This window comes from Aquarana catesbeiana, linkage group LG04 (genome assembly GCF_042186555.1).
Source record: "Aquarana catesbeiana isolate 2022-GZ linkage group LG04, ASM4218655v1, whole genome shotgun sequence".
NCBI classification, from domain to species: Eukaryota; Metazoa; Chordata; class Amphibia; order Anura; family Ranidae; genus Aquarana; species Aquarana catesbeiana.
The window spans coordinates 337,402,483-337,421,061 of NC_133327.1; the positions used below are offsets into that span (position 1 = coordinate 337,402,483).

At 42.6% G+C, this 18,579-nt stretch overlaps 1 protein-coding gene across 2 annotated transcripts in view; it reads right to left on the minus strand.

Annotated features, from left to right (window-relative positions):
* BACH2 (BTB domain and CNC homolog 2) overlaps positions 1-18,579 on the minus strand; it is a 439,802-nt gene that overhangs the window by 3,575 nt on the left and 417,648 nt on the right. For both annotated transcript variants that reach the window (XM_073626941.1, XM_073626940.1), the window contains one exon: positions 4,145-4,351. In XM_073626941.1, coding sequence (XP_073483042.1) covers positions 4,145-4,351 — 207 coding nt within the window. The remainder of the gene's footprint in view (positions 1-4,144; positions 4,352-18,579) is intronic.

An 18,579-nucleotide genomic window follows, 5' to 3' on the forward strand; every position in this document is an offset into this window, starting at 1 on the left:
AAAAAAAATGCTGATGTAAGTCCATCCAAACCTCTATATCGAACGCCACCCTGTTTCACAGAGTAAGGAAAAAATACACTAAAATACCTACCTACTGGACTGAATTGACAGCCTGTGTTATTGATACCACCATTCTTAGAGAAAGAGGAGGGAGGTGATGTTTACTTTTTTTTTTTTTTTTTATGGTGAATGCAACTTAGAAACTGAGTTTCTCCTGCACCCTGCAAGACAGTGTTGGAAGGAGTGAAAAGGCTTTTACATAATTTTTCTAAGCACTCGCAGATAAATGTGTTTTCAGTATAAAGGGCTTTAGACTAAAATGCATTAAAGTGAGAGTATAATAGAGAGGGAAAACCATGTTTCACACACTCCACACCTAGGGGACACCAACCCGATATACATTAGAAAAAGAAGTATTGTAGAAGATGGGCTTTTAAATGGTAATCCCCGTAGTTCTGGTAAAACATATAAACATCAGTCATTATTAGAAAGATAAAAAAGTTTATTAATACAAATATTGTTCATAAAACAGAGGCAAAGGGGGCAACTAAAGCCCAAAAGTGTGTAGAAAACACATTACAAAAAATATCAAATACGAAAACGCATGAATTGTATGGGATCTGCCAACATGTTTCGTGGTCATTCTCGCTTCTTCGAGGCTTAATCATCCATGTGTACATCACAAAACATCCAGTATATATACAAACAAGACGTAGTCATTTCATATTAGCATACAGTCAAAAGTATATTTACAGTAAACTGTCCCCAAATGGAAGAAAAAAAAAAAGGAGGAAAAGCAAAAACACCCCGACCATCCAACACACATAAAAAAACAAAAAACGAAAAAAAAAAAAACCACACCACGTCACAAAAATGTACCTTTAACATTGGATGTGTTCAGGCTAAGGGGACACCAAGCAAGGGAAAAAGACACTCCACCTCACTGATATGGAGCATATGTGAAACTTTGTCACCATGTATGGTGTGGGTTATAGTAAAGGACACACCTAATGGGAATAGATAAAGCACACATAAGTAATAGGCCAGGGTTCCTATTGCGCTAGCCATCTAGCCATGTTGACAACAACACATGAGATGGTCAGACAGCATGAATGCTACTGCACTAACCTGTATAGAGGGGTGACAGGAACACATAAATTCAAACTCTAGTAGAAGAAAACTGAGCTACAAGTTTGCATCTAGGTAACAACAGGAATCAGAGTTAATGCACCTATAAACCGCATCAAAGAGAGAGAGGAACAGATAAGTATACTCTCACCAAGTAAACCATGCAGACAATCAGCATTAGGCAAGACAAACAATGCACATCTCACCCCAAAGCAAGGAACATTCCATTGGATGTCCGGTCCAGACACACATCCTCTGTTGGACCCTTTTTTGATGTCTTGGGTGCTAGTGCAAACTTTCTCACACATGATGGACCAGACATCCAATGGAATGTTCCTTGCTTTGGGGTGAGATGTGCATCGTTTGTCTTGCCTAATGCTGATTGTCTGCATGGTTTACTTGGTGAGAGTATACTTATCTGTTCCTCTCTCTCTTTGATGCGGTTTATAGGTGCATCAACTCTGATTGATGTTGTTACCTAGATGCGAACTTCTAGCTCGGTTTTCTTCTACTAGAGTTTGAATTTATGTGTTCCTGTCACCCCTCTATACAGGTTAGTGCAGTAGCATTCATGCTGTCTGACCATCTCATGTGTTGTTGTCAACATGGCTAGATGGCTAGCGCAATGGGAACCCTGGCCTATTACTTATGTGTGCTTTATCTATTCCCATTAGGTGTGTCCTTTACTATAACCCACACCATACACGGTGACCAAGTTTCACATATGCTCCATATCAGTGAGGTGGAGTGTCTTTTCCCTTGTTTGGTCTCCCCTTAGCCTGAACACATCCAATATTAAAGGTACATTTTTGTGATGTGGTGTGTTTTTAATTTTTTTTTTTTATGTGTGTGTTGGATGGTCAGGGTGTTTTTGAGTTTTTGCTTTTTCTCTCTTTTTTTTTTCTTCCATTTGGGGGTAGTTTACTGTAAATATATGCTTGACTGTATGCTAATATGAAATGACTAACGACGTCTTGTTTGTTTATATATTAGATGTTTTGTGATGTACACATGGATGATTAAGCCTTGAAGAAGCGGGAATGACCGTGAAACATGTTGGAAGATCCTATACAATTCATGTGTTTTTTTGATATTTTGTGCTTTCTACACACTTTTGGGCTTTAGTTCCCCTCTTTGCCTGTGTTTTATGAATAACATATGTATTAATAAACTTTTTTATTTTTCAAATAATGACTGATGTATATATATGTTTTACCTGAACCATGGGGATTACCATTTAAAAGCCCATCTTCTACAATACTAGGGCTGTAGACTAGCTTGGCGTGGTTATTCAATAACAGGGTTGTGAAAGGTGTCAATATTTAAGCAGTTACAGCAGCAAGGTTTGTCAATGCTGCAGTTATTTCTCTGCAGAACAAAAAGTGTTGTCACTGTATCAATTAAAGTGCCTACCCAGTGGATTTACTAACAGAAATAAGAGGCATATTCTTACTGATTCGAGCAGCCTACTTCACATATGTAAAATTATAGGTTAACCATAGTTCTACTTTATGTTTAATCGAATAAACATGTCAAAAGGACTAAAGCTTCTAGACTATGACTGGAAAAACAAAAATACTTATTCTTAAAAAAGATAAAAAAAGGCAATTTATAATACACTTTGCTGAATTGACCAAAACAAAATGAATTCTAATATGTTGCTATGGGTATTGCACTTATGTAGTAAGAACTCCTTTTGAATAAGGCAAAACCATTTGTCAACAGAAGTCCTACCACTGTAGCCATACCAACAGAAAGGGCTTATCCATTAATACAATAAAGAAACCGCCATGGCACAACACATATGTAAAAGTTCTGTTTTGAAAACACTGATTTTAAAGCAGAAAGTTCAATACAGCTGGTCATAATATCCTCTTTTTATTTGATATTACTTGATCACTTGGTCTCCAGTCTCCACCAGTCTATAAGGCTTCAAAATTGATCAAAAGCAAACACAACTGTAAATAAAAAGTCTGTTAGAATTCCTATGTATCTCACTTTACAATAAACAGCTGTGTTTGATGTAGGATAAAAATCGCATAGTTTCTGAGTGACGTTGGGACATATGATCAGTGTTTTTCTTTTAAAATAAGATTACTGACAAACCATTAGGCACATTGTATGTTAGTGCATGTGTGTTAATGTTCGATATGTCAGTCATTACCATGCATTTTAGTAAGGCAGCCCATTCGAGTGGGCTGCCTAATGTATCAAAAAAATGCGCTTGAACTATTTTTTGCAAAGCACTGCAACCACAACGCACGCGTATAACACAAGTTTTTGTGTGTTGTTGTTGCAATGAAATGGTGTTTAACCCTGGTCCACACGCTAAAAAACTGAGGGGCTTGTGAGGAGGTCTCTGTACTAACTATTCAATGTTAGTAAAGCGATCTCCCCGTTGTGCTATTTATGGGGGACTGCCCCCCCACCAGAACACACTGGTCAGCGCGTGTGTGGATGCCAATCGACTACTGGTTTTCCAGCATGCTTGTTGGACAGAAGCTGGTCGTGAGATTGGCATTGGTCAAACAAGGACCTGTACACTAGGGATAAATGTCGTCTACTGTACCGTCTGATTTTGGCTGATATTCGGGCTGTGCGTACGGGGCTTTAATCTTTATAAAAGATAGGCCTAAAGAAATTATGCAACAGAATTTCATTAAGATGTTACCATCTGTAGGTGCAGAAGTACACAATAAAAAAACAAACCTGTGTAAATCCAACAGGCAGAAGTTGAAAAGACCAGGCAATCATCAGGATCTACACAGACACCTGATTTTGATTTGAAAGCCTTGCCTCTAGGAACTTCTGCGACCCATCTCCAGCATCTCTCTTTCCTTGAGTTTAAGATGCATACACACTTTTTAGACGTTCCAATTTCATGGAAAAAGATTGTGAAGAAAACTAGCCCAACACTGAAGATTCTTCCTCCATTACAGCACAGTTTATCTTCGATTATATTTACCATATCTTGCCAATGTGGTGCATTTCATCCCAGTATCAAGTGACTACTCACCAACTTATGTATTTCACATTCTAAGTTTTGAATACAGTCGAGTTTCCTTTTCCGGCAGCGCTGGGCAGCTATCCTGTTTTTACTTCTACGTCGAACATCGTGAATAAACTCCAACTGTTCTGAGGTCAGCTTGTGCATTTTTATCATCATTTGGAAATCATTGCGTGGAAGATCTGTGATTTGATCAATTGGAAAGGGCAATTTAACCTGCAAGACAGAAGAAGCATGATTAGCAGATAACTGGTATTCATACATTGGATGAGATTTACTAAAACTGGAGCACTCAGAATCTGGTGCAGCTGTGTATAGAAACCAATCAGCTTTTAACCTCAGCCTGTTTAATTCTGGCAATACAACCTTGAAACTGATTGGTTCCTATGCAGAAGTGACCCTGATTTTGCACTCTCCAGCTATAGTAAATAAACCCCACTGTGTCCTTGTCTCATTCGTAAGAGCAAAATTTGTATTACTTGACTGCAAACACAGATCTAGTCATAGCCAAACACCACAGGGTCCTGGTTCAAACTTTATTCTGAGGCATCCTCATATCTTACACAATCAACTATGGCTCTACCATTTAGCTCTATTTACTATATTTTTGTACAACTTTACACAATAGAGAAACAGAGATGTGGGAGAAAACACCACAAAAAAAAAAAAATGTAAGCACACACTAGGTAAAATGAATGGAGGACTCATCACAATGGTTCCTTAAAACTCATGCTCAGGAACATTTGCTTTGTTTTAATCCTTCTGTAAGCACTGCTGTTACTAACACAACATTCCATGTGACTTCATGGGGTCTGAAAAAGCCCAGTTGGCTAGTCTGGGCTGTTCATTTAGAAGGTTTGAATTTTCTTTCTCAGCCACTTTACCCAAAGTCTTCATCCTCACATGTTTAAGATGCCTCAGAAAAATCGATGCAGACCTGCAAAGGGTGGGTTTTGGGGAACAAGGGAAAAGCCTATCCTGTAATAAAGAATTAGAACATCTTGTACTGAAACCCAAGAACAAGGCAAACAAGGGGGACCAAAAGGGGGGGGGGGTTCTATCTTATAGTAAAAATAAGTTTACATGAGATGTTCAGTTCGCCCTCAAGAAAGGCCTTACAACTAATAATTTCTTAAGGCCAGGAGGCTCGGTAGCCCTGAGACCCCATACACACTATACAACTTTTGTTGTCCGATTTCCTTTCGATGTACCAAAACCATGTAGTGCAAGGGCCTGCCTGATTGCATACAAATTGAAACTCTTAAGGTTTGACCTCATATAATATGGTTTCGGTAAATCTCAAGGAAAAAATCTACAGAAAACTGTATAGTGTGTCCAGCTTTAGTCTATATATCCAGCAAGTCTCTTTCTGCAACAGCAGTGTGTTCCATTCACCTCCTCTGTGGTCAGGGGGCATGACATCCAGAGCCCAAAAGAGAAGTGAAGGAGAATGATGCTAATTTGTACACCTAAGTTTGTATACACATTTATAGTCTGTTCCAAGTAATTATCTTTTTTTGTCAGATGTACTGATTCATACTGTTCTACAGAGATCCTTTGAGACTATCGATGGATACCAACCCCCTGAAGAAGACTGAAACAGTTAAAATGCATTGGGTTTTTTCTGTGGTTATGGTGTCTGTGTATATTTTATGTATGTGAATTTCTAGTCATAAGCCTGTATTATATACAGTTTTTGCCTTTATAGCTTTACACTATATTACTCTATGTTGTATCAAACTAACCTCACTTTTCTAGGGGCTTTTTAACATTGTTTCAATAAAACCTAGTATTTATAGATATATATATATACACATTGTTTAGGTATATTGCTTATACTTTTCTTGGTATCATATATAGTGTGTGTATGTATGTGTGTATATATATATATATATATATATATATATATATATATATATATATATATATATATAATCAATCAATGGGTGGGTTACCTTCTTTTCTTCCTATTTAATGATGTCAAAGCACGATCAGGGTGGACTCCCAATCCTCTACCAACAATTAGAAAAAAAAGACGGGACCAATGCTTCATTACAGCATCTTCTTTACTTCAAAATTCATTCAATTACAGAAAGTGCAGACGAGCAAGCCACTGTACAGTATCGAGCATCACTGCTCTTCATCAGGCTTTTCTGGCTATGTCAGCAGTGATGCTCGATACTGTACAGTGGCTTACATGTCTGCACTTTCTGAAACTTTTCCCCAATGCCAATATAAGTCGTGGCACACCGCGCACCCAGCATTAGAGCGGGAGAGAGCGTCGAGTCAACATCGGAAGAAGAACAGAGGGAGAAGACAGCGGAGAAGACCCAGCAAAAGAGCGAGAAGACAGTGGAGAAGACCTGACAGAGACAGAAGTAAGCGGACAGAGGGAGAAGAACCGGAGAGGGCTAGAACACATCAGCGGAGAGGGGAGAAGAAATCAGAAGTGATGCTGGAGCTGCCTTAATAAATTACTTTAAAAACCTGTGTACTGTGTTTTAGTCTTGACACTTTTTTTTTTTTTTTTTTTTAGGTGAATGGGTAGGGGTACAATGTACCCAATACTCATTCACATAGGCTTGTTAAAGGGGGCTTCCAGATTCTGATAAGCTTCCCGTCCGACAACCAACGGCCAGGGTTGTCGTGAAGAGGTCCATGTCCTCATCAATATGGTGATAAGGTGCTTTGTGTTGGGGGGGCACAGGGCCCCCCCGCCCCAAAAGCACTCACCCCCCCATGTTGAGGGCATGCGGCCTTGTACGGTTCAGGAGGGCAAGGGGGTGCTCGCTCATTCCCACCGCCTTTCCTGACCTGCGGGCTGTGTGCTCGGATAAAGGTCCGATATGGATTGGGGGGGGCCCGAGCCGTTTTTTCGGCGTGGGGGTTCCCCTTAAATTCCATACCAGACCGAAGGACCTGGTATGCTCTTGGAGGGGGAACCCATGCTGGTTTTTTTTTTTTTTTTAATTTGGAGTGGAGCTCCCCTTCAAGATCATCAGAGCACAAGTCGCATGCCAAAGTTGGATCAGTTAAGACGGCGATCCGACTTTGATCCAACTTCAGTGATATTCAATGGGCTGAAGTGGGATCAAAGTCGGACCAAAGTAGTGCAGGGACTACTTTGAAGTCGGCATGACTTGAAGTCGGCCTAATATGAATGGTTGTCATTAGAAATCATGGGGAACGACTTGACAAGTCGCAGGACAAGTCGTACAAGTGTGAAAGGGGCCTTAAACTGGCAGTACACTAATTGAAATTTCATTTAAAATGTTGAGCTGTCAAAACATTCATTTGATTTTCTAATTGTTAGTGGGATCATACGAATGTTTATTTTTGACTGCAATGATGAGAGAATATTCGAAAGAGCACGACAGAAAATTTCTAACAGTGTATGTTGTTTTCATTTGGTAAAGTCTATTTTTTCAAAATCGAAAATTGAGTATTACTGCTTATTCTGCTAGAAAGAATTACTTTAAAACTACAAAAAGAAAAAAATTGAATTGACAAAATATACTCCTGTAGTACCTACATGTTACCACTAGAAAGCACTAATTGCTTATGCTAAGGAACAGCAAATGTAATGTACCCAGGAACTATATAAATTAATAGCAGATAGCGTGAATTTTTTCCTGAAATCCGGGCATTAGATCGTATTAGCAAACTAATAAATGACAGAATTTATCAAATGGTTATCCAATTAATAAAAGATTGATCAACAAATAAATGTTGGTGTAGCCATAAACAAGTTAGGTTATTTTTCTCAATCTCTTGGTGTAGCCTTTAGCCCCCGTTCACATTGACTGTGGCTTTGAAATCATACAAATTCAAAGCCACAACTGAGTGCGACTTTGAAGACATCTGTGTGGCTTCATGCACAGATGTATATTCAAGTCGCACCCAAAATCACCAAAAGTAGTGCATGTACTACTTTTTCAAATCGGTGCGGAACTGCAGTCGGCGTCACACCGATTTGAATAGTGCGATTGCCGGCAATAGGATGTGACTTGTCTTGCGATTTGACCTGTCAAATCGCATGACAAGCTGCTCCAATGTGAACAGGGGCTGAGACATGTTATGTCATTAATCACAACCTTATCAACAGTACACTGTCCTTTACATTTGCAAATTAGGTGATATTATTTTGAAGACTGGCAGGAGTCTAAAGTGAGCCATACACCAGTAGAACTTTAAAATCTTTAGTTTTAAGAACATTTGTTTGATTTTCTAATATGTAACTAGGGCCAATTCAAAGTTCCCTTGATGGATGGAAATTTTTTCCCGAATGAAAAACACATTTCTAACAGTGTATGTGTTTTTTTGTTTGGGAAAGGCCATTCATTCCAAAATTGAAAACAAGCAAAGTACATTTTGAAGTACTCTCATACAACATTCAGCAAGTCACTCAATATGCTGAAAATTTTCATACAAACTTTCGTACAAAATTCTAATACTGTATTGCCAGCTTAAAGGAGTAGTAAACTGCTGCATTTAAAAAAGAAAAAAAATCCACTGCAAGGCAATAGCATAAAGTGCTAGTATGCATCACATTCTAGCACATTATGAACTACTTACCTTAGAACAAAGCCCTCCAGCGGTGTGTTGTCATTGCCGACAGGGCTTTAATTTTCCCCTGGTCTTCCTTCCAGGTTCACTGGCCCTGGTCCTTTGAATGGCTGACCCGCAATGATGTCACTTCCGTGCATGCGCACAGGAGTCACAGTTTAGGGCACGGTATGCCGTCTCTTCAGAGCGCATGTGAACATGAGGTCACCGACTGCATCCAGTGTGAATATCTCCTACACACTGCAAGTTTAGGAGATATTCACTGTACCTACAAGTAAACCTTATTATAGACTTACCTGTAGGTACAAGGGAAAAAAAAAATACCGCTTTAAGATAGGTGTCTATTGGCCTGTCCATCAAACAAGGCTAAGCTAGTGGGCAGGTCAGACCAGCAGACAGAGACTCCTACACTTCAGCAGGAACTATAGAGGGGATTTTACAAAAACAGGGGCCAGGTATAGAGTAGCATAGCGGCCACTAATCTGAAAAGAAGATAAAGAAAAAATACTGTATGCCCCTGGTATGCAGGAGTCAAGTAGGATTTGTTTTTGTTGCTGCATGACAGCGTTGAACTACATAAAGCAAACCTAGAAATAAAAGAATTTTGATAACTCCGTATCAAAGGCTGTGGTCTCTCCAATCTCAGGCTGACTTTTTTTTTTTTTTTTATTGCTGTGCACTGCCGTAGATTATAAAAAATGAATTTAAGCACTTATAAATAAATGCAAACAACAGGCTATTTCTGGAAAACAATGCAGTGGTACTAAACTATGAAGGTTTAAGAGCTTTAGCCATCAACTGCTTACTCTTTTGCCTATGTTTTTGTCTGAACAAATTAGAAAGAATTGAGACTTACATTGATGGATATAAATAAGCAGGTTGAAAAGGTAGGTATAACCCCAGGTTTGATAATTCTTAACCACTTGGGCAAGTTTGACATTTTTCACATACATGTTAACATTTTTGCTATAAAATTACTTAGAACCCCAAAACTTTATATATTTCCTGAGGCCTTGTAGAATAAAATGGTAGCGGTTACAATTTTTTATGCCACGCGATATTTGCGCAGCCATTTTTCAAATGCACATTTTCAGGAAAAACATTGGCTTACATACACCTAAATTTATTATTTCGTCAAATACTGAACCATTCAATCTTCACTGGACCACACTGCAAAGAGGCTACAGGAGATCAGAAGCACTGAGGTGTAACAATGGAGGAAAGAAAAGTGACAAATATTAAACAAATACTATTGAAATAAATAGCAATTGTTTATGGTGCTTTAGCAAACTAAATGTCAGTCAGTTAGGCCTGGTACACACTAACTTTTCTTTTGTTCAACCCAGCGAGAGATCAAGAGGACCTCACTGTACTAACTATGCAATGTTATATGATATTTTTAACGCAGGTGCGGTGTGAGGAATTCTGAAATTGGAATACATTAGTGTCTCACTGACACTTCCCTGTGCTGCTCTGCTGATGGGGAGGGAGTCGAGTGCTGGCAAAAGAGGCTTCGCGTGCCGCTTGCGGCACCAGTGACGGGGGTTGCCTACCTCTGGATTAGAGGTTGTTGTTTTGTAAGTGAGATTATGATATTTAGATTATCAACAACTAAGTCATGTTTAAGTGACATAAAAGGAGGGACATATTAAGATAAATAGAGAATGTGAATATTCGGAAACCACTCTATGATTAAGCACCTGAAGGCACAAAACGCATTTATCTGTGCTATACCCTGTTAACCCATATTTTTATGAATAAAGAAGCTGCTTGCTTGATTTCAATGGGCTGCCCTATGTAAAACAAATGTGGCAAAGTAGCTCATGGGACATTTAGGCGTGTTGCGGTTTGCACTTTTTTTACAGCATTATTTGCAGTATTTGTTGCACATTTTTTCATGTGGCAAAACGGATTTCTGCTTCTGCATTTGGAGTGTTGTTAACAATTAATGGCACCAAAAGCACAAATAGTTCATAAAGGTGGTCATAAATTATACAATCTGATTTCAGTACAATCTTCTTTAGATTTACCAAAGCTATATAGTAGGAGGATACACCTATCTATCCAATCACTCTGTATCTAGTCAGGCAGGCCCTTGCATTACATAGTTAATGGTAGATCTACAGGAGATTGAGCAATCAGATTGTATAGTGTATAGTGAGGTTTACAGACTTCCATGGACATACTTATACTGTTTTAAATATGATGGATCTTCTCCACATAGGCTGTTATATGATTGCTTAGCTCCTGCACACTATGGCAAATGAATGATCTACGCAAAAAGGTAGGATGCAAAACAATCGATTGACAGAGAAAGACACTGCTTGTACGTGCAGAAGGAACGATGCTCACCAATGGAGGCTGAGGTAAATACCTGCTCTAGAATATAGAGAAAGCTTTTTCTTTTCTGCATCAGAAGTACAGTATATTAATGATATATTGGTACAAAGGGGAAGCTGGAATTAAGAAAAAAAAGGTGAACTCCGGCTTTAAACTTTACACAACTGTACAAAATAAGGTCCATTGGCATGGACCATAGGGTCAGTACATGGATTGAAAACTGGCTACAAAGGCGAGTTCAGAGGGTGGCGATAAATGGGGAGTACTCGGAATGGTCAGGGGTGGGTAGTGGGGTCCCCCAGGGTTCTGTGCTGGTACTAATCCTTTTTAATTTGTTCATTAATGACCTGGAGGATGGGGTAAATAGTTCTATCTCTGTATTTGCGGACGATACTAAGCTGAGCAGGGCAATAACTTCTCTGCAGGATGTGGAAACCTTGCAAAAAGATCTGAACACATTAATGGGGTGGGCAACTACATGGCAAATGAGGTTCAATGTAGAAAAATGTAATATAATGCATTTGGGTGGCAAAAATATGAATGCAATCTATACAGTGGGGGGAGAACCTCTGGGGGAATTTAGGATGGAAAAGGAGCTGTGGGTCCTAGTAGATGACAGGCTCAGCAATGGCATGCAATGCAAAGCTGCTGCTAACAAAGCAAACAGAATATTGGCATGCATTAAAAAGAGTATTAATTCCAGAGATAAAACGATAATTCTCCCGCTCTACAAGACTCTGGTCCGGCCGCACCTAGAGTATGCTGTCCAGTTCTGGGCACTAGTCCTCAGGAAGGATGTACTGGAAATGGAGCGAGTACAAAGAAGGGCAATACAGCTAATGAAGGGACTGGAGGATATTAGTTATGAGGAAAGGTTGTGAGCACTGAACTTATTCTCTCTGGAGAAGAGACGCTTGAGAGGGGATATGATTTCAATATACAAATACTATACTGGTGACCCCACAATAGGGATGAGCTTCGTGTTTGAGTCAAACCCATGTTCGACTCGAACATCGGCTGTTCGATCGTTCGCCGAATTGCGAACGATATGGGCCGTTCGCGCCAAATTCGTGTGGCGAGTCACGGCACATAATTCACTGCGGCATCACAGTGCATTGCTGGCCGATGATTAGCCAAGCATGCACTATGACCCGCATGCTTGGCCAATCACAGCGCCGTCAGTAGAGAGAGCTGTAATTGGCCAAAGCCAGGGTGGCTTTGGCCAATTATAGCTCAGGGGGTTTAGAACACACCCCACACTATATAAGGCTGCCTGCACGGCGGCCCTGTGTAGTGTGTTCCGGCGTGCTTAGAGAGAGAGAGAGACAGTGTAATTTCATTTGAGTTAGCTAGATTAGGCAGGACAGTCAGTGAGTTAGCTGCACTTATAGTGTATTGTGTATATATATGCATCCCAGGTGTTGTGTGTATATATATATATATATATATATATACACACACACACACACACACACACACTGTATTCAGTTTAGCTAGATCCGTTCCCGTTATCTTCCTACTGACAGGCAGGCTTGTCTTGTTACAGTATTTACAGCTACTTGAAGAAAATTGCTGGTGTTCTTTTGATCCTATTAATACCACAGTCAGGCAGCTAGACTATTTACAGTTAGTGTAGTGCGTCCTCCTCACAGTGTTCAGCTAAAGCTACAAGTTATTGTAGTGCGTCCTCCTCACAGTGTTCAGCTAAAACTATAAGTTAGTGTAGTGCGACCTCTGCACAGTGTTCAGCTAAAGCTACAAGTTAGTGTAGTGCATCCTCTGAACAGTGTTCAGCTAAAACTACAAGTTCGTTTTTTGCGAGCTCTGCACAGTGTTCACCTAAAGCTACCTGCAGAAGGTTGGTGGTGTTTTCCTGATCCTATCACTACCGCAGGCAGCTAAATAAGCTACAAGTTAGTTTTTTGCGAGCTCTGCACAGTGTTCACCTAAAGCTACCTGTAGAAGGTTGGTGGTGTTTTCCTGATCCTATCACTACCACAGGCAGGTAAATAAGCTACAAGTTAGTTTTTTGCAAGCTCTGCACAGTGTTCAGCTAAAGCTACCTGTAGAAGGTTGGTGGTGTTCTCATACTACAGGCAGGCAGTTGATTTTGCTAGCTGCAGTATCAGTATATATATATATATATATATATATATATATATATATATATCCCAGCTTAGTGCAGCTACAGGCCATTAGTATGTCTGGAAGGCCAACAAGGAGAGGCAGACAGTCACAAGCCAATAAAAGAGAGCAAGCAGGCTCTGTGTCTAGAGGCAACAGTGCTGGTCGTGGAGACGGTGCATCCTCATCAGCACGTGGCCGTGGGACACGCTTGGCCTTTTTTTTGGCAGCTGGCCGTGTTGAGCCGCAACATGCGGAAGACTTGGTCGAGTGGATGACCAAGCCGTCCTCATCCTCCTCATCCTCTCTAACCCATGCTCAGGGCATTTTGTCTGGCAAAGCAGCTGCCAACGCGGCCTCTTCCCTCGGCTCAATGGCATCAGTGACTCCTTCCCTAGCCCCACCATGTCCTCCTGAGGAGTCCCTCGAACTGTTTGACCACAGTGTTGGGTACATGCTCCAGGGGGATGCCCAGCGTTTAGAAGGCTCTGATGATGATACTGAGCTAGATGAAGGCAGTAACGTGAGCACGGACAGAGGGGGTGCCCAAGAAGGACAGCAATCTGGCAGTCATGCTCCCCCTGCTGCAGCATACTGCCAGGTTTGCTCCAGTGATGAGGAGGGAGGGGATGATGAGGTCACTGACTCAACGTGGGTGCCTGATAGGAGAGAGGAGGAGGAGCAGGCACATCACCAACGAGGCAGGATGCCCTCCAGGGGCCAGCCAAAGGGCAGCACACTGACTGCATCACACCCCAAAGCTCCGCATGTGCAGGGCGCTGCTGTCTCTGCGCATTATTCTAAAAGTTCTTTGGTGTGGGCCTTTTTTGAGACGAGTGCATCAGATCGCACTGCTGCTATTTGCAACATATGTCTCAAGCGTATCTCACGTGGCCAAAACATCTCCCGCTTGGGCACCACATGCTTGACCAGACATATGTTGACCTGCCATGCAGTTCGTTGGCAAGCATATCTAAAAGACCCACACCAAAGAACAAAGAGGACCTCTCCTTGCTCCTCATCAGCTGAGATCTCCAACCCCACTATACCTTCAGTCCTCTCTGAGACCTGCACTGAGAGGAATGAAGGTGTAGAATTAGGTGTGTCACAGCCAAGTACTTGTGGGCAATCTGCTTTCGGTACACCGACGTCAGATTGTACCAGGCAAATTTCCCTGCCCCAGCTGCTGCACCGCCGAAAGAAGTTCGCTCCCAGCCATCCACTTGCCCAGCGGTTAAATGCTAGCTTGGCAAAATTGCTAGCACTTCAACTGCTGCCTTTTCAGTTGGTAGACTCTGCCCCCTTCCGTGAGTTTGTGGAATGCGCGGTTCCTCAGTGGCAGGTACCCAAACGCCACTTTTTCTCACGGAAGGCGATACCGGCTTTCTACCGGCATGTAGAAGGCAATGTCTTGGCCTTCGCTGGATGGGGCGGTCAGCGGTAAGGTGCATATTACCGCTGACTCATGGTCTAGCAGGCATGGACAGGGACGTTACCTAAGTTTCACCGCGCATTGAGTGACTCTGCTGGCAGCTGGGAAGGATGCAGGACAAGGTGCAGTAGTGTTGGAGGTGGTTCCGCCATCACGTCTCCAAAATGCCGCTACTAATGATTGTGACACACCTCTCTCCTCCACCCCCTCTTCTTCTTCTTCCTCCATGGCCTCTTCCTCTGCTTTGTCCTCGGAACCAGCGGTGCTCCATAGCCGTTCAAGGGGCTACGCAAGTATGCAGGCCAAAAGATGCCATGCGGTGCTTGAGCTGGTGTGCTTGGGGGACAGGAGCCACACTGGGGCAGAGGTTCTGTCAGCTCTGCAGGGGCAGGTTCAGAGGTGGTTGACGCCACGTCAACTTAAGGCAGGAATGGTGGTTTGCGACAATGGCACCAACCTCCTCTCTGCCCTCCGACAGGGACAAATGACCCATGTGCCCTGTTTGGCTCATGTCCTTAACTTGGTGGTGCAGCGGTTCTTGGGCAGGTACCCGGGCTTACAGGATGTCCTGAGGCAGGCCAGGAAAGTCTGTGTGCATTTCCGCCGGTCATATAATGCCAGTGCTCGGCTGGCAGACCTCCAAAGGGAGTTTAACCTGCCCAAGAACCGCCTAATCTGTGACATGCCCACCAGGTGGAACTCAACGTTGGCCATGCTGCAGCGGCTGCACACGCAGCAGAGGGCCATCAATGAGTACCTGTGCGACGCTTGTTTTTTTTCCCCACGCCAGTTGGACATGGTACCTGTGCGACGCTTGTTTTTTTTCCCCACGCCATGACATTGGACATTGGACATGATCAGGGATGCATGCACTGTCCTGTCACCATTTGAGGAGGCCACGAGGATGGTGAGCAGTGACAATGCATGCATCAGTGACACTGTCCCCCTTGTCCACCTGTTGGAGCACACGCTGCATGGAATAATGGACAGGGCATTTGAGGCAGAACAGAGGCAGGAAGAGGAGGACTTCCTTAGCTCTCAAGGCCCCCTTTATCCAGACAGTGTTCCTGCGTGCCCGCCGATCACACAGGAAGAGGAGGAGGATTGTGTCAGTATGGAGGTGGAGTCTGGCACTCAGCATCAGCAGCAGTCTTTAAGGGATCAGTCCCAAGAAACACATGGACTTGTAAGTGGCTGGGAGGAGGTGGCTGCGGACCATGTCGTCCTTAGTGACCCCGAGGACTCCGGACCGAATGCCTCAGCAAACCTATGCTGCATGGCCTCCCTGATCCTGCAAAGCCTGCGTAAGGATCCTCGTATTCGTGGTATCAAGGAGAAGGACCAATACTGACTGGAAACCCTCCTTGATCCATGTTACAAGGGTAAGGTTGCGGACCTTATCTTGCCGTCGCAGAGGGAGCAGAGGATGAAACATCTTCGGGAGGCCTTGCAGAAAGGTCTGTGCAACGCGTTCCCAGAGACTGGGAGGTTACAAACTCCTGTATCTGGACAACGTGTTGCTGAGGCTTTGGTCAGTCAAAGAAGGAGCGGTGGAGAAGGTGGCCGTCTGACCGATGCGTTCAGACAATTTTTTAGTCCGCAGTCCCAAGGTATGATCGGTTCCAGCAACCATCGCCAGCATCTGTTTTACATGGTGCAGGAATACCTAGGGGCAAGATCTGACTTGGACACCTTTCCCACCGAAAATCCTCTGGGTTACTGGGTCTTGAGGATGGATCACTGGCCAGAGCTTGCACAGCATGCAATTGAGCTACTGGCCTGTCCTGCATCCAGCATTCTTTCGGAACGCACATTCAGTGCTGCTGGAGGCATTGTAACCGATCACAGGGTGCGTCTGTCCAACGACTCGGTCGATCGACTGACCTTCATAAAAATGAATCAGTCTTGGATCACCACCAGCTACCAAGCACCTGATGCTGATGTAACCGAATATTTTTTTTTGAAATCTCAGATCCCTTCAAAGACTGCCTATGCTGAGTGACTATCCTGATTAATTATCCTCTTCCTCCTCAATGATCACGCTGATAGCTTGTAAGAACATGTTTGGTTCTGGGCGCCGCCACCAGTGCCTAAGGCCCAATTTTTCAGCCCCTGTTTAACAGGGGCGTGTAATTACAATTTTTGATGCAATACTTTGCAGCAGGGCTCGTTCCTGCGTTCCAACTAGAGTATCTGTGAGGGGTTGCAGTGTTGTGGCACCAGCACCAGTGCCTAAGGCCCAATTTTTCAGCCCCTGTTTAACAGGGGCGTGTAATTACTATTTTTGATCTAATATTTCACAGCAGGGCCCATTTCTGTGCCAACCAAGAGCGAGTGAGGACTTACAGTGTTGTGGCACCAGCACCACCACCAAAGGCCCAATTTTTCTGCCCCTGTTCAACAGGGGCATGTAATTACAATTCTTGATCTAATATTTCACAGCAGGGCCCTGTGAGGGCTTACAGTGTTGTGGCCACAACAACATCTAGGGCCCAAATTTCTGCTGAGTATATAGGGCAGGCCCCTACTTTCAAACATTCAACTTACAAACGACTCCTACTTGCAAACGGAAGGAGACAACAAGAAGTGAGATGAAATCTACCTCTAGGAAGGGAAATTCTCTCCTGTAAGAGTTAATATAGGAAAAACATTTCTCCTTTACACTGATGCTTTATCACCAATCCTTTTTTCACTAAAAACCCCAAATTTTCAAAAAACATTTGTCATTGGGACAAAAAGTGAGGTGAAATCTTCTGAAGAGGAGCACAGACAGCAAAACAAATGTCACAGGGGTGATAACCCTTCCCTATGTTTTCCAAAAAGCTTAAAATAGATTTTTTGGCTGGAGCTAAACACGTTAAAAATGTACCAGTTCAAAATTACAAACAGATTCTACTTAACAACAAACCTACAGTCCCTGTCTTGTTTGCGCCGCCTGTATACTGCTGTTCAGAGTACAGAGCCTGTATACTGCTGTTTCCTTTTTTAATTTGGGTGCGGGTTCCCCTTAATATCCATACAAGACCCAAAGGGCTTGGTAATGGACTGGGGGGTACCCATGCCGTTTGTCTCACTTTTCATCCATATTGCCAGGACCCGACATTACATTAAAGCTGCAAGCAGTTTTAAATGACTTTTTTCCTTTAAAAATGACATTTTGTGCAGGGACTGTTCTAAGCACGGGAAACACGCGCCAATTTACAGGCATACTATAGACATCCCCCAGGTATGATATTTAAAGGAATATTTCACTTTTTTTTTTTTTTTTTACTTTAAGCATCATTAAAATCACTGCTCCCGAAAAAACGGCCATTTTTAAAAGTTTTTTTTGCAATGATACATGTCCCCTGGGGCAGGACCCGGGTCCCCAAACCCTTTTTAGGACAATACCATGCAAATTAGCCTTTAAAATGAGTACTTTTGATTTCAAACGTTCGAGTCCTATAGACATCAATGGGGTTCTAATGTTCGTGCGAATTTTCGGTCCGTTCGCAGGTTCTGGCGCAAACCGAACCGGGGGGTGTTCGGCTCATCACTACCCCACAATAGGGATAAAACTTTTTTGCGGAAGGAAGTTTAACAAGACTCGTGGCCACTCATTAAAATTAGAAGAAAAGAGGTTTAACCTTAAACTACGTAGAGGGTTCTTTACTGTAAAAGCGGCAAGGATTTGGAATTCCCTTCCACAGACGGTGGTCTCAGCAGGGGCATCGATAGATTCAAGAAACTATTAGATAAGCACCTGAACGACCGCAACATACAGGGATATACAATGTAATACTGACCTATAATCACACACATAGGTTGGACTTGATGGACTTGTGTCTTTTTTCAACCTCACCTACTATGTAACAATGTAGGCTCTTTTTAACCTTGCACCTCATACTTTAAAACGTAGTCATAAGCAGCCTCAAAGAAGGACACTGTGGCTCTCCAAATGCATCAGCAGTTCCTATGCCTGCTTACGTCATACATATGTTCA